Source organism: Cololabis saira, chromosome 19 (genome assembly GCF_033807715.1).
Source record: "Cololabis saira isolate AMF1-May2022 chromosome 19, fColSai1.1, whole genome shotgun sequence".
NCBI lineage: Eukaryota > Metazoa > Chordata > Actinopteri > Beloniformes > Belonidae > Cololabis > Cololabis saira.
This window is the reverse complement of record NC_084605.1, coordinates 11,391,379-11,406,530: the sequence shown is the minus strand read 5'-3', so window position 1 is coordinate 11,406,530 and position 15,152 is coordinate 11,391,379. Positions and strand designations below refer to the sequence as shown.

At 35.7% G+C, this 15,152-nt stretch overlaps 2 protein-coding genes across 4 annotated transcripts in view; one reads left to right on the top strand and one right to left on the bottom strand.

Annotated features, from left to right (window-relative positions):
- The window catches only part of LOC133419082 (uncharacterized), a 34,997-nt gene that overhangs the window by 6,417 nt on the left and 13,428 nt on the right, over window positions 1-15,152 (top strand). The gene's annotated exons all lie outside the window — the stretch shown is intronic.
- On the bottom strand, window positions 482-15,055 carry mapk7 (mitogen-activated protein kinase 7). Of its 3 annotated transcripts, none has more exons than XM_061708714.1 (7): window positions 14,961-15,055; window positions 8,223-8,500; window positions 7,934-8,099; window positions 5,514-7,066; window positions 2,832-3,928; window positions 1,921-2,051; window positions 482-700 (listed from the first exon to the last, which is right to left on the bottom strand). In XM_061708714.1, the coding sequence occupies exons 2-7, from the start codon at window positions 8,494-8,496 to the stop codon at window positions 553-555; spliced, it is 3,369 nt and encodes a 1,122-aa protein (XP_061564698.1). In that variant the 5' UTR covers window positions 8,497-8,500; window positions 14,961-15,055; the 3' UTR covers window positions 482-552. The 3 variants fall into 3 exon arrangements, with proteins under 3 accessions (XP_061564698.1, XP_061564696.1, XP_061564697.1); XM_061708712.1 differs by lacking the exon at window positions 14,961-15,055 and adding an exon at window positions 12,554-12,781; XM_061708713.1 differs by lacking the exon at window positions 14,961-15,055 and adding an exon at window positions 12,558-12,781.

Here is a 15,152-nt window from a genome sequence, read left to right as displayed (position 1 = left end):
TTAACTTTTAATGACTCTGTGATCCTCAATAATAATGAAAATGTATTTCACATGCTCATGAAGCCATATTGAACCATAAACATCAATTTTTAGTACTAATTCTGGATTATAAGCATTAACTCAAAATGGATGTGATAGTTTTGTACTTAGAATCAGAATTTTTATAATTTGTTTTTGAAATAAATTGTTCATTTGATTCTTAAAATCGCCTCTGCTCTGTTCAGTGTCTGAAAAATGTGTTTGTATGTTTTTACTTCTAAAGTTACTTCACACAAAACATTCCTCAGGCCCCTTTCAGCTTAAAATACTCTAAATCAGCTAAGTGAAACAAATCATCTTTAGAGCACAGCCCAAATGTTTTCTTTATATAAAAATAAACATTTTAAAATGACTTGATCTAGATTTACGGCAACTCATTACATTTCCAGAAGAAACAAGTGATTACTTTGTTGGTTCTTTTATTTAATAAAAAAAAGCACAAAATGTCAATGTTAAGGCTGCTTTAGTGTAAAAAAAACAAAAACATCCGATTGTTTTCTGTGAAAGGGTGAGTCAGGCGTCGGGGGGGATGGTATCGGAGAGAATCATGGGTGAGCCGAGCTGCAACTCCTGCTGCAGAGACTCCAGGTCAGCTGGAGTCATCCGGTGAACCTCGCTCCAATCAGATAACAGCGAGGCAGAGAGGGGGGCCGAGTCATAACTGGTGAAGACAAAAATGCAGAAATGGTCAAAGTGCCAACTCTGAAAGTTGAAACGCCATCAAACTAGTGGATGTTTGTCTTTTAGGCATGCACGTCCCTAAACTGTATGAAGATTTTGTGGTTTAACAATTACAGAAGCAACTTTACGTGGTGCTTATTATCGGGGCCACAGTTACATTTTTACTCATTAAATGGTTTAAGCCTTTATTTTTTTTTTTTTGTATCTAAATCAGAGTTATTAGAGTTATTATTCACGAAAACGAACAAAATAACGAAAACTAAAATTGAAAAAACAATTTTGTTAACTGAACTAAATAAAAACGAAAATTAAAAGACAAAAACGATAACTAACTGAAACTATATTGCGTGTTTAGAAAACTAACTAAAACGAACTGAAATTATACATATAATTTCCTCCGTTTTCTTCCCTGTCAATATAAGCCTCTTGGTATGATCAATTTGTTCTGCTCTGGCTGGTTTATCTCCAACTGGCAGCTACGGCACCTTAATGCCTCACGGTCCGTGACGTCAAAACTAAAACTAATAAAAACTAAACTAAAACTAAGCATTTTTTAAAATATAAAAACTAATAAAAACTAGCAAACCCACACTAAAAACGAATTAAAACTAACTGAATTGAAGGAGAAAAAGTCAAAACGAAATAAAACTAAACTAAAATGAAAAATTCAAAACTATTATAACCCTGATCTGAATACACAAAGATCAAATTGGCATATTATTAAGGGTCATGATATGTATGGGGGGAAAAAAACACTTAATGGAAGTAATAGTTTAAAAACAAACAAATCCACCGTTTTATTTTGAGATCTTATTAATGTGGTTGCCCTGCCTGGGACCATTTGCTTGCCAATAGTAAAACAGTGCAGGAATCTGGTTAAAAAGTAATCTGGGGATTTAATTAAGTTTCAGACTGCTGATAGGTGAGCTGCTCAGGACTTTGGGAACAACTGCAGTGACCATTTATGTTTCAACCCTTCACATTTTTTTAACTTTCTGTTGCATCTACTGCAGTAAACTTGACATTTAAAAATGAGATGTTAATCTAAGAACACGTGAACCAGTGTTGGCACAGCTTAGCAGTGTAGTTTAGTAGAAACAGATGCCAATCAGACGCAGCTGCAGATATGGATATACTTTTATACGGATGGGTAGAGCTAAGTGTCTTTTTCCCCCGCTTAAGAGCTGTAATAAATCTCACCTGTCCCGATCACAGTGTTGCAGGTCTGTCAGAGATTGGTTGAGAAGGTCGTCCAGATCAAAGCCCACACCGTACCCGGCCCCACTGCCCTTAGGGGTGACTGAAAAAACAGGAGGCAAAACGTCCTCTACCTAACAGAGCAGTAGGGGAAAAAGTGGGGTCAGCTGAACTTTAAATCCTTCAAGTTGTTTTAAGGTGAGCAGAAAAATATGACTAATCCATGGTAGGGCTGGGCGATATATCGAGATTTTAATATATATATTGATATATTTTCAAACCCGATATGGTACGAGAAAATATCGTTTATATCGATTTTAAATAAAAATTTTTGATTTTGATATAGCTTATTTTGTGACAAATTGACTTGAATGTTTTATTTGAGATTTGCACAAATGTTTTGTTATTTGAACAACTGTCAACCTCAGTGGAAAAGTCTGCCTGTTACTGTCTACATTGTATTAATTGCACAGTGTATTTGAATTTAATTGTTATGCAGGAAAGGGATATTTGTTTTATTTTATTCAAGAAGCATTTTTATTCTATATATGCAGGCAGTTTATTTTTTATTTCATTTGTTTTATACATTTTGATATTGTGCAGACCTCTGTTAACAAAGGTACCTGTGTGACATTTGGCACGAGGCTTTGTATTAAAACTGACTGTTTTTTAAGGGTTTGCCTCAGAAAAAATGAAGCTAACAGAGATGCTATGCTATAATGCTTTGGGGGAAACCCCAATTATGGCACAGAAAAAATATCGATATATATCGAGCATTGCCATTTAGCTAGAAAATATCGAGTTATGACTTTTGGTCCATATCGCCCAGCCCTAATCCATGGTATATAAAAATATCAAGATTATATTTTCTGATGCTCCCACCTGAGAAAAAACCAACAAATGACAGTGCATACCTGGGACTTTGACAGCTGCAGTGTGACTGTATGGATGTCGGGGGCAATGGAAGCTCCTTGCTGCCCCGTATCTGTGAACCCTAAACTGGGATGACGCTGAGAGGAAACCCCTAAAGTTCCACAAAGAGAGTTGGTGGTCTGTGCTGCAGTTTTCTCTCCGACAGGACAAAGCTTCTCCATTGGTCCTGCACTCGCACTTAAGGTGTTGAGGTTATTCTGACCTCCTACATTCAGATTCCCATTAGTCTCTCTGATGCTCAGAGTAGGAACTTTTGACAAAAAACTCTCCAGGGAGAGCACCTGCGACTGAGCTTGTGAGTCGGGTTGTGTTTGACCCTGAGGTTGGAGTCTGGACTGAAGAAAGCTGGACTGCAGTGGCTGAGGTGTCCTGTTAGGTGCTTGTGGTTGCCTCGTCTCTAACTGCTGGCCACTCCAGTTTCCCATGCACCTGAATCCACTTTGCCCGTTACTTTCGGGGTGAGGTTTGAGTCTGTTGTTTTTAACAAATCCACAAGTGACACTCATGTCTATGTTTCCACTTGCAGATAGAACTATATCAGCTGAGGGCTTCTGTTTGCTCATGGAGAAAGGTAACGACGGCTGCTGGTTCGTTGAAGGCTGAAACAAGCCTGGCTGGTTAGTTTTTACTTGAGAAATTAACTGCTCATGAGACTGGATCTTCCTCGGCTCCTGGTCCATTTTGTTGTTCAGTGCTCCTTTAGAGGTATCACCAATAACCACCCCTGTATTCAAGTTCATATTGCAATCCTTATGCTTTGATCTATCATTATTAGCTGTCTGAGATTTATCACTGCAGCTGTCTATCATCTTTGTCCAGCGCTGTAACAGGCTTTTGTCGTTGTCACTCAGCAGCACTCCACCCAGTGAATCCCCTTGTTTTCCCTCTCTTCGTTCTTTTTCCTTCAGTTTTCTCTCCCTCTCTCTTGCTCGTTCCTGCCTCTTCCTTCTTTTCTCCTCTCTTTCTCGTTGACGCTCCTGAGCCGTGACAGGCCGACGCGACTCTTGAACAGAAGACATGGAGGATGATGTACCTCCTCCTGCGATTGTGTCGGCACCGAGAGCAGAGGCACTTCCATCTGCAAAATGAGACATCTAATTTAGATAAATGCAGTTTGAAGGGTGATGAGCGGGTGAGAAAAGCCTTTGTAGAAATTAGGGCTGGGCGATATGGACCAAAAGTCATATCTCGATATTTTCTAGCTAAATGGCGATACTCGATATATATCTCGATATTTTTTCTGTACCTTAATTGGGGTTTCCCCCAAAGCATTATAGCATAGCATCTCTGTTAGCTTCATTTTTTTCTGAGGCAAACCCTTAAAAAAACAGTCAGTTTTAATACAAAGCCTCGTGCCAAATGTCACACAGGTACCTTTATTAACAGAGGTCTGCACAATATCAAAATGTATAAAACAAATGAAATAAAAATAAACTGCCTGCATATATAGAATAAAAATGCTTCTTGAATAAAATAAAACAAATATCCCTTGCCTGCATAACAATTAAATTAAAATACACTGTGCAATTAATACAATCTAGACAGTAGGAATGGGCGATATTTTACCGTTCACGATAAACCGTCAAAAAAATTCCTCACGATAAGAATTTGTCATCTTGCGGTAAAAACGATAAATTCCCGTTGATGATGTTTTTGTGTAAAGCCTGAATTATGGTTCTGCGTTAAATCCACGCACAACGTATGTGAAGGAAGGAAGGAAGGAAGGAAAGAAGGAAGGAAGGGAAGAAGGAAGGAAAGAATGAAGGAAGAAAGGAAAGGGAGAAGGAAGGGAGAAAACAAGGAAAGGAGGAAGGAAGGGAGAAAAGAGGAAGGGAAGAAGGAAGGAGATAGCAGGAGGAAAGAAGGAAGGAAGGAGGGAAGGAAAGGGGAGAAGGAAGGGAGAAAACAAGGAAAGGAGGAAGGAAGGGAGAAAAGAGGAAGGGGAGAAGGAAGGAGAGAGCAGGAAGGAAGGAAGGAAGGAAGGAAAGAGGAGAAGGAAGGGAGAAAACAAGGAAAGGAGGAAGGGAAGAAGGAAGGAAGGGAAAAAAGAAGGAAGGAAGGAAATGAGCCAGAAAGAAAGAAAGAATAATAATAATAATAATAATAATACATTTTATTTATATAGCGCTTTTCTGGGCACTCAAAGACGCTTTACATTAAAACAAAACACATAATACAAATTGAAAGAAAGAAAGAAAGAAAGAAAGAAAGATAAATTCCCGTTGATGACGTTTTTGTGTAACAAACATGGCGGATCTGAGAGCGATATAGATTTATAGTTGAAAAGATGGAGTTGAATTGGTATTTTTTTATCGTCATTTTTATCGTTATCAGGATAAATGCCAGAAATTATCGTGATACATTTTTTAGTCCATACCGCCCATCCCTAGTAGACAGTAACAGGCAGACTTTTCCACTGAGTTTGACAGTTGTGCAAATAACAAAACATTTGTGCAAATCTCAAATAAAACATTCAAGTCAATTTCTCACAAAATAAGCTATATCAAAATCATTAAAAAAAAAATGTAAAATTTTTTTTTTTTTTTTTTTTTTTTAAATCGATATAAACGATATTGTCTCGTACCATATCGTGTTTGAAAATATATCGATATATATTAAAATCTCGATATATCGCCCAGCCCTAGTAGAAATAATAAACTTACCACTCCTGGCTTTCTGTCTGCGAGCTGATTTCAATAAAGCTGCTTTAAGAGCAGCTTTAGTATCCTCTGAAATGGCCCCCTCTTTTCTGGTCCCCTCCGTAGCACACGCAGGAAGCCGTGCATTCTTGGAAAGTGCCTGTGAAAGCGACTGAGAAAGTGACTGGGCCTGTACTGCAGACAGAGAGAGGGAAGGCACAGTGGTGGGTAGGGGTGTTAAGGTCTGTGCTGGTGTTGCAGCAATGGAGGTGGGAGCTTGAGCCATGGCCTGGCTTTGGTTATTATGAGCCTGAGGAGCCTGACTGCTTGTTAACTGTTTCTGTGCCTCACTGTCCCGCATCGTTTCCGGCAGAGAACCCTGACTAGACACCGGCGTGGTCAAATCTATCGTCTCCAGTTGACCACTGTCGGAGTTCGCACTGGGCATGTCCACATCGACCGGACCACTTTCACATTTACTAAGAACAGGCAAATTATGGGTCACGTGAGACGGGGCCACTTCTAACAGGGCAGCGGGCTTATTAAAGGGTTTCATATCGTTTGTAAATGCATGATTCACTTCTGCTGGTGGATGATCTTGAAGCTGTTGTGATTTCACTTTTCTCATTTGCTGCTGAAGTATCTGTTGAGTTTGTGAATGTTGTGCCATCGGAACCACCGTCGATTTGATGAGGTCTACGGTTGCAGGCTGAGAATTAAGCTGGTTGCCGCTTTGTCCGGCAGCTCCGCTATTCACCCTCGGCAGAGGCCTGAACTGCAGTCTTTGACGACAGCTTTGTTTTTTCTTATGAAAGTCCTGGATTTCCATTAAAATTGCCTCTTTAATTTGTTCCTTATTCATTGGAAGATTGTCAAACTCGAAGTCAAAAGCTGGCACACAAATTGGCTCGTCGTCTGGGTCGTGGTATTTGGACAGGTAAGGATGCGCTAGGGCTTCGGTCACGCTGATTCGCTCGCGGGGATCAAAGCGCAACATGGCCCTCAGCAGGTCTAAAGCCTCCGGTTCAGTTTGCGGGTAAAGTTTGGCCAAAGGCACAGCGGTCCGCGATGGAAGGCTCTGAACATAGGAGCGCACCCTGTCGGCCCTAATAGCACCAATTAAACCCTCAGGAGGAGTGCCTAACACACTCAAAATGAGCTGGAGCTGGTGTACGTAGTGCTTCCCAGGAAAAAGCTGCTTACGCCCCAACATTTCAGCAAAGATGCAGCCCACAGACCACAAGTCAATAGCCAAACTATAATGATTCAGAGACAGCAGGAGCTCAGGAGCACGATACCATCGAGTTGCTACGTACTCAGTCATGAAGGAATAAGACTCCTCTGGGTGAGAACTCAGACCTCTCGCCATGCCAAAGTCACCAATTTTAAGCTCACAGTTTTCATTCACTAGGAGGTTGGAGGGTTTGAGGTCACGGTGGATGACATTGGCAGAATGCACGTACTTAAGGCCACGGAGGAGCTGGTATAGAAAGTAGCGGGTGTGCTCTGGAGTTAGTGTCTGGGTAGAGTGTATGATCTGGTGGAGGTCACTCTCCATGAGGTCCAACACCACATACCTGGACACACACAAAAAATAACATGAACTATATGAATAATGAAATAATATAATGAAAACAATTCGACTGCATTGCTTTGATTGACTCTCATACACAAAATGTGAAAGAATTAATTGAGCAGCGATGCATTATTCATCTACTGCAGGGGTCGGCAACCTGCGGCTCTTTAGCGCCGCCCTAGTGGCTCCTGGAGCTTTAAAAAAAAAAAAAATTCCTTTTTTTTTCTTTTTTCTTTTTTTTCTCCTTGTTTTCTCTTTTTCCTTTTTTCCTCTTTTCTTTTTTCTTCTTTTTTCCTTTTTTCTCTTTTTTTCTATTCCCTTTCCTCAAAATTTCGACTTATTTCTCAACATTTTTACTTTTTTCTTGAAATTTTGACTTTTTTCTCGACATTTCGACTTTTTTCTTAACATTTCGACTTTTTTCTCAACATTTCGACTTTTTTCTCGACTTTTTTCTCAACATTTCGACTTTTTCACCTTTTTTTCTCGAAATTCGGACTTTTTTTCGACATTTTGACTTTTTTCTCAACATTTAAACTTTTTTCTCGAAGTGCATAATGAAAAAAAAAAATCTTCCCCCAGTTCTAACTAATATAGAAAACATGCAGCATGTGTTGCCTTCATTCTAAGGCTTTATACTGTACAAGACTTTTCATTTTTTTGCGGCTCCAGACATATTTGTTTTTTGTGTTTTTGGTCCAATATGGCTCTTTCAACATTTTGGGTTCCCGACCCCTGATCTACTGTATCAGGAACATTGAACTTCTTAATCTCAACAAATACTGTTTCTATTTAAAACTTAAAATATTTGGGATCCTTTTCTGGCTTGAGAAGTTGCATGAAAATTGCAAAACAAATAAGTACATACACAGACTTGAAGGCAGCGTGGGGAAGATTCGGCTGCAAGATGTCTTTGATGGCGATAATGTTGTCGTGTTTGAAATGCTTGAGAATCTTCAGTTCTCTCAGTGTGCGTTTGGCATTTGTCACCACTTCAAAAGCATTGGAGATCTTCTTTATTGCCACCTGCTGGCCTGTGAAGCACAGATTCACGACAGAAAGGAACCCAGAGTTTGAGAGGCAGCTGATAATGAATCTAAACGTGAAAATGTGTAATGCAGGAAGTACATTTATCATCTTTAATGAATCAGGCCTACCATTGTCCCTTCTTCTGGCAGATGAAACAACACCATAGGCCCCGGTTCCAATGGTTTCTATGATATCATACTCCTCTCCGACATCAAACTTCACATCTAGGGAGTGTGCTTTCAGCAAAGCCAAGTTTTTTGCTGCTGTGCTGTTGTCTGTGGTGGAGACTGTTGCCTCGACTCCTCGTCGGTTTTCGTTTTCGCTTCTCTTGCCAGTGGCCATTCCCTCAGAAGAGCCCACGATTTGACTGTTTTTGCCATCCTCACCATTTTTAGTTGACATTTTTCTGTAGGGAATCAAATAATGTAAGTTTACATGTCATGAGGATTCTCCACTGAAATCGATTACGTCAATGCACTACATATTTTTGTAGATTTAAAGTTACATCTATTAATACAATATCAAAACACTACGAGTCCTGATCTAATGAAGTCTATACAGAAAACCTGTCTGTCAATTGTTAGTCTTTACTGCTCATCTTTGACTCATTTCAATGTTTTTGTGCCTGAATTAAGAGCCAGTGTTTCTAACAAGGTTTCATTTTAAGATGCATACAGAGCAGTGCCAACCAGTCAACATGCTGCTTCCAACAGCTCCGTTGTAGTTTCAAAAGATGGATGTTTAGTTTGTACATTTAACTAAGCAAGTTCAAACACGGTTGTCACTTAAATGATGAACATACATTAGTGTTGTGTTTTCACTATGCAGTGTTTGAGAACAAAACACCCAGTACACTTTACACACTTTATATTTTTATTTATACTACTACAGTCACTCTATTGTAACATTTTTTTGACATTCTTATATTTATATATTTTTTGTACATAACGAGACATGCCCCATTTATCTGTTTATTTTATTTTTATTTTATTCTATTAGATATTTTCAACGTCTTGCTGCTCAGTTGTCTTGCAATTGCCCCTCTGGGATAAATAAAGTTTTTCTGAATCTGAATCTGAATTGTTTGTATGGTAATCTTAATATAATCACATGTGCTCGCACAGGAATCAACATCTCATCTTGTGTTTCTGAAATAACTTATTCAATTTGAATATGAATGTTATTTTAGAGATGCAGTTTAATCCATCGTGATTTCTAAATGAAATCACTGATGAATAAATTGCACATCAAGAAACCAGAGACAGCCTTTTATACAGGACTGTCTCAGAAAATTAGAATATTGTGATAAAGTTCTTTATTTTCTGTAATGCAATTAAAAAAACAAAAATGTCATACATTCTGGATTCATTACAAATCAACTAAAATATTGCAAGCCTTTTATTATTTTAATATTGCTGATTATGGCTTACAGTTTAAGATTAAGATTCCCAGAATATTCAAATTTTTTGAGATAGGATATTTGAGTTTTCTGTAAAACATGATCAGCAATAATAAAATAATAAAAGGCTTGCAGTATTTCAGTTGATTTGTAATGAATCCAGAATGTATGACATTTTTGTAATTGCATTACAGAAAATCACAATATTCTAATTTTCTGAGACAGTCCTGTAAATATTAATGTTACAACTAAAGAGAAACAGTATTTTGCCTTGCAACTCAGCTGTATAACACACGTGGCAATGAGAGACCACCTTAATGATTGCTGAAAATATTAACTATTGTGGGAACTGTTATGAACATTTATCGTATCAGAAAATTAGAATATTGTGATAGTTATTTATTTTCTGTAATGCAATTAAAAAAACTAAAATGTCATATATTCTGGATTCATTACAAATCAACTGAAATATTGCAAGCCTTTTATTATTTTAATATTGCCGATTATGGCTTACAGTTTAAGATTAAGATTCCCAGAATATTCTAATTTTTTGAGATAGGATAATTGAGTTTTCTTAAGCTGTAAGCCATGATCAGCAATATTAAAATAATAAAAGGCTTGCAATATTTCAGTTGATTTTTAATGAATCCAGAATGTATGACATTATTGTTTTTTTTAAATTGCATTACAGAAAATCACAATATTCTAATTTTCTGAGACAGTCCTGTAAATATTAATGTTACAACTAAAGAGAAACAGTATTTTGCCTTGCAACTCAGGTGTATAACACACGTGGCAATGAGAGACCACCTTAATGATTGCTGAGAATATTAACTATTGTGGGAACTGTTATGAACATTTATCATTTCAAACGAGACAACAATAACAAGCAACTTCACACTGTCGGGCCTGGCAGCTGCCACTAAAGTGGAAAAACCCTGTGCTTTCAGTTAAAACGTCTGAAAGAGCATACTTATAGGCAAGGGCGTAGGTTTGCATAGGGACGGTAGGGACATAACACTACCAACTTTTCAGGAGGCTCAAATTGTCCCCACCAACTTTTAAGCAACCTTATTTGCATTATTGGCTTATGATGACTTTATTTATTTTTGTTTTTTCAGTTATATTTAAATTTATTTATTTATTTAGACAATGTTGAGTGGTCTTAAGACAAATGTTTATTTTTTGCATTCTGGATAGTTAAGAGATTATTAATAAGTTTGTATTTATTGTGTATATATAATTTAAGTTATGTTCAAATATTGCAATTTAAATTGCTAATAAAATCCTGGAATATTCTGGAAGTTTTCAAAATGTTTCTTTAGTAGTTTTTGAAAACAAAGGTTTGAATCGAACCGTGTATCAGGTGTAGGGTTGCCACCCGTCCCGTAAAATACGGAATTGTCCTTTATTTGAGAAAAAAATGTTGCGTCCCGTATTGAACTAATACGGGACACGATTTGTGTATTTTCATTAACTTTTACACCATATTCTAGTTGAATTATTGAAATAAATTAACTTTTACACCATATTCTAGTTGAATTATTGAAATAAATTAACTTTTACACCATATTCTAGTTGAATTATTGAAATAAATTAACTTTTACACCATATTCTAGTTGAATTATTGAAATAAATGAACCTTTACACCATATTCTAGTTGAATTATTGAAATAAATTAACCTTTACACCATATTCTAGTTGAATTATTGAAATAAATTAACTTTTACACCATATTCTAGTTGAATTATTGAAATAAATTAACTTTTACAGCATATTCTAGTTGAATTATTGAAATAAATTAACTTTTACACCATATTCTAGTTGAATTATTGAAATAAATTAACTTTTACACCATATTCTAGTTGAATTATTGAAATAAGTTAACTTTTACACCATATTCTAGTTGAATTATTGAAATAAATTAACTTTTACACCATATTCTAGTTGAATTATTGAAATAAATGAACCTTTACACCATATTCTAGTTGAATTATTGAAATAAATTAACCTTTACACCATATTCTAGTTGAATTATTGAAATAAATTAACTTTTACACCATATTCTAGTTGAATTATTGAAATAAATTAACTTTTAGAGCATATTCTAGTTGAATTATTGAAATAAATTAACTTTTACACCATATTCTAGTTGAATTATTGAAATAAATTAACTTTTACACCATATTCTAGTTGAATTATTGAAATAAATAACTTTTACACCATATTCTAGTTGAATTATTGAAATAAATTAACTTTTACACCATATTCTAGTTGAATTATTGAAATAAATTAACTTTTACACCATATTCTAGTTGAATTATTGAAATAAATTAACTTTTACACCATATTCTAGTTGAATTACTGAAATAAATTAACTTTTACACCATATTCTAGTTGAATTATTGAAATAAATTAACTTTTACACCATATTCTAGTTGAATTATTGAAATAAATTAACTTTTACACCATATTCTTCACCTGTAGGCTATATTATACATCTGGGCTGATGTGGACATACGTAGCATAGGAGGATATTTCAGTTGCTAGTATGGTTGTCTGTCTGTACAGTCATGCAAGTTCAATGCTATTAAAGCACTTTAAACTTTAAATCAAAGCATTTAGTTTTTTCATATAAAATAAACACATTTTTATTCAGTTTAGAAGTTTTGGGGCTTTTTTTTTGGCTCCTGCGCTGCTGAAATCAGGGCGTCCCTTATTTCTATTTCTGAAAGGTGGCAACCCTAATCAGGTGAACCAATACACATGAAAGTTAGTATAAGTCAATACAGATTTATTTTGCATTGATCATTTAGCCTATCAATTAATTAGGTTCATATTCGTGACAAATGTAGCCCTGACCCCCGTTCACCCAATCTGTTTGGTCTTATTAATGTCCCGTCCCCAGCTAAAAGTACATGCAGGTTAAGCTGTTATATCGTCCCTACCAATGTTGAGACCAAACCTACGCCCTTGCTTATAGGGCACAATAGAGGATCTGATGGCAAGGTCAGACCAGTGTGTGCACCAGACAATAAAGAGCACATGATGGAGCCTTACCCACTTCTTGACGCAGGGGCGTAGACGGCGACGTTACCTGCAGCTGTAACAAGCCCCTAAACCAACCCTTTATCCCTGATATAACGGCGCCGTGAAGTACACGTTCGTGTCTTCAAGCAACGTAACATACTTTTCAACTTCTAAATCGACAACAAAATCCTTATTTATGTTTTTAATCGCGGAGCAGCACGACTGTCGCTTGTTTTGTCCGCTGCTTCCTCGTGGAGTTCCGCGTTCTCTTTGAGTGGCAAGGCATCGGACCAATCAGAGGACGAGAGACCGGAGCGACTGGCCAATAGGAGAGCGTGTCTGGGTGAGGGGCGGGGCGTTGCAGGTAATAATGAGGCTTCTGTGTTTTTACTTATTTATTTATTTTTGAGGTGACGTAGTTTTCCACGATTTAACTCACTAATGAGGGGCTATAATATACGACGGAGTATTAGGGCCAAACTAAGAAAAAAAAAGAAGGAAATTACGAAAATAAAGTCATAATAATATGAGAATAAAGTCGTAATATTAAATATATTATAAATATATAAATATAACTTCACAAGATGCTCAATATTCAACATTTTAACAAACTCTTCCTGTTAGAGTTCTCATAAATTAACACTTTATTCTTGTAATATTACGACTTTATTTTCATAATATTACAACTTTATTCTCGTAATATTACAACTTTATTCTCATAATATTACGACTTTATTCTCGTAATATTACAACTTTATTCTCATAATATGACGACTTTATTCTCGTAATATGACGACTTTATTCTCGTAATATTACGACTTTATTCTCATAATATGACGACTTTATTCTCATAATATTACGACTTTATTCTCGTAATATTACGACTTTATTCTAATAATATGACGACTTTATTCTCATAATATTACTTTATTCTCATAATATGACGACTTTATTCTCATAATATTACGACTTTATTCTCATAATATTACGAGTTTATTCTCGTAATATTACGACTTTATTCTCATAATAATATTATGAGAATAAAGTCGTAATATTACGAGAATAAACTCGTAACATTACGAGAATAAAGTAATATGAGAATAAAGTCGTCATATTAAATATGACGACTTTATTCTCGTAATGTTACGACTTTATCCTCGTAATATTACGACTTTATTTTATTACGACTTTATTCTCGCAACATTATGACTTTATTCTCGTAATTTCCTATTTTTTTTTTTTGTTTTAGTTTGGCCCTAATACTCCGTCGTAATATTAGGTCAAAATAACATGTAAAAAAAAACATAAAAAAACAACTTGTTGGACTTAAAATATTTGTGTGGAACATTTCACAAACTGCTGTGACCTCTTTACTGCTACTAACAACATGATTATAAATTAGGGAGGAAGGAAGGAAGGAAGGAAGGATTAAGTTAAACACTTAAAATTATCGAAATACACACATGTGTAATCTTTAATACTACATCTTGAGGGCAGTTATATTTTATTTTGGAAGAATGATCCTCTTATATTTTAATAAGAAGAAAATTAATTTACAGCATTACAAACCCGCAAAATGTTTCAATTGGAATTTTATGTTATTTGTTTTTAAGATTTGTGCCCTGTAGTTTTAGCTTTAAGATATCATTTATTTTATCTGAGTTAATTTTTGTACCTATTTGTACCTATTTTGTACCTGTTCAAAAAAGAGCAATAAGAATTGTAAATAATGCGGCCTTTAGAGAATCAACAAACCCACTCTTCATCAAACTGAGAACACTCAAATTCAAGGATCTGGTCGACTTCAAAACTTTACAAATCATGCACAAAGCAAATCATCATCAGTTGGCACAAGACATCCAGAAGTTGTTTCAAATAAAAGAAAATAAACATAATCTCAGGGGAATATGTAATTTTAAAAAACAACATGTACGAACAAACATCAAAACCCATTATGTATCAGTGAATGGAGTCAAATTGTGGAACAACTGTAAAGACGAAATTAAATCATGCAAATCACTAAGTAAGTTTAAACAAATCTTTAAAAACACTACTCTGTATGGATACAAAACGAAAATGGACACATGAACTGACAGCCAATGACCAAAGTGCCTTGCTCAGCTGAACCACTTTTTCTTTTCTTTTATGCTTTTCTTTTTGAAGTTGTGTGAAATGAAGAAACGGTAAAAACAGAACATTAGAAGTGGTAGGACTAGAAAAGTTTTTTGAAACTTCATCCTACACCCTTTCAAACAGGAAATATTTTATTTACATATAGATTTGTCTCTTTAATTTGCTTTGTTTTGCTTATGGTTTTCTTAGTTTGTTTTTTTTTTTGGTATATACATTTTATGTATTCTGATTATTTTGTTTTTGTTTTAACCTGTTTGAATAAATAAATAAATAAATGAATGAAATGTAATGAATGAATACCTACCTCTGTTAAGAAGGATACAATATGCGTCCACAGCATTCTTGTAATGTGCATAATGGCAGAGCTTGTTAACAGCGGTTGTTAACATTTTCCCTGAGGGCCAAACAGACTGAAGTCCACAGTAAATACACAGTAAACACCCATCTGGATGACCCAACATCTGGATACAACCCTCCAATGACAGGAAGGCACAAA

What these genes read in the sequence shown, in the direction of transcription:
- mapk7 (XM_061708714.1), bottom strand. Translation starts at nt 8,496, where the DNA reads ATGTCAACTAAAAATGGTGAGGATGGCAAAAACAGTCAAATCGTGGGC. An exon ending in TGCCAGAAGAAGGGACAATG is followed by an intron (nt 8,100 to 8,222) that starts GTAGGCCTGATT and finishes TGTGCTTCACAG; the next exon opens with GCCAGCAGGTGGCAATAAAG. An exon ending in CACGCTGCCTTCAAGTCTGT is followed by an intron (nt 7,067 to 7,933) that starts GTATGTACTTAT and finishes GTGTGTGTCCAG; the next exon opens with GTATGTGGTGTTGGACCTCA.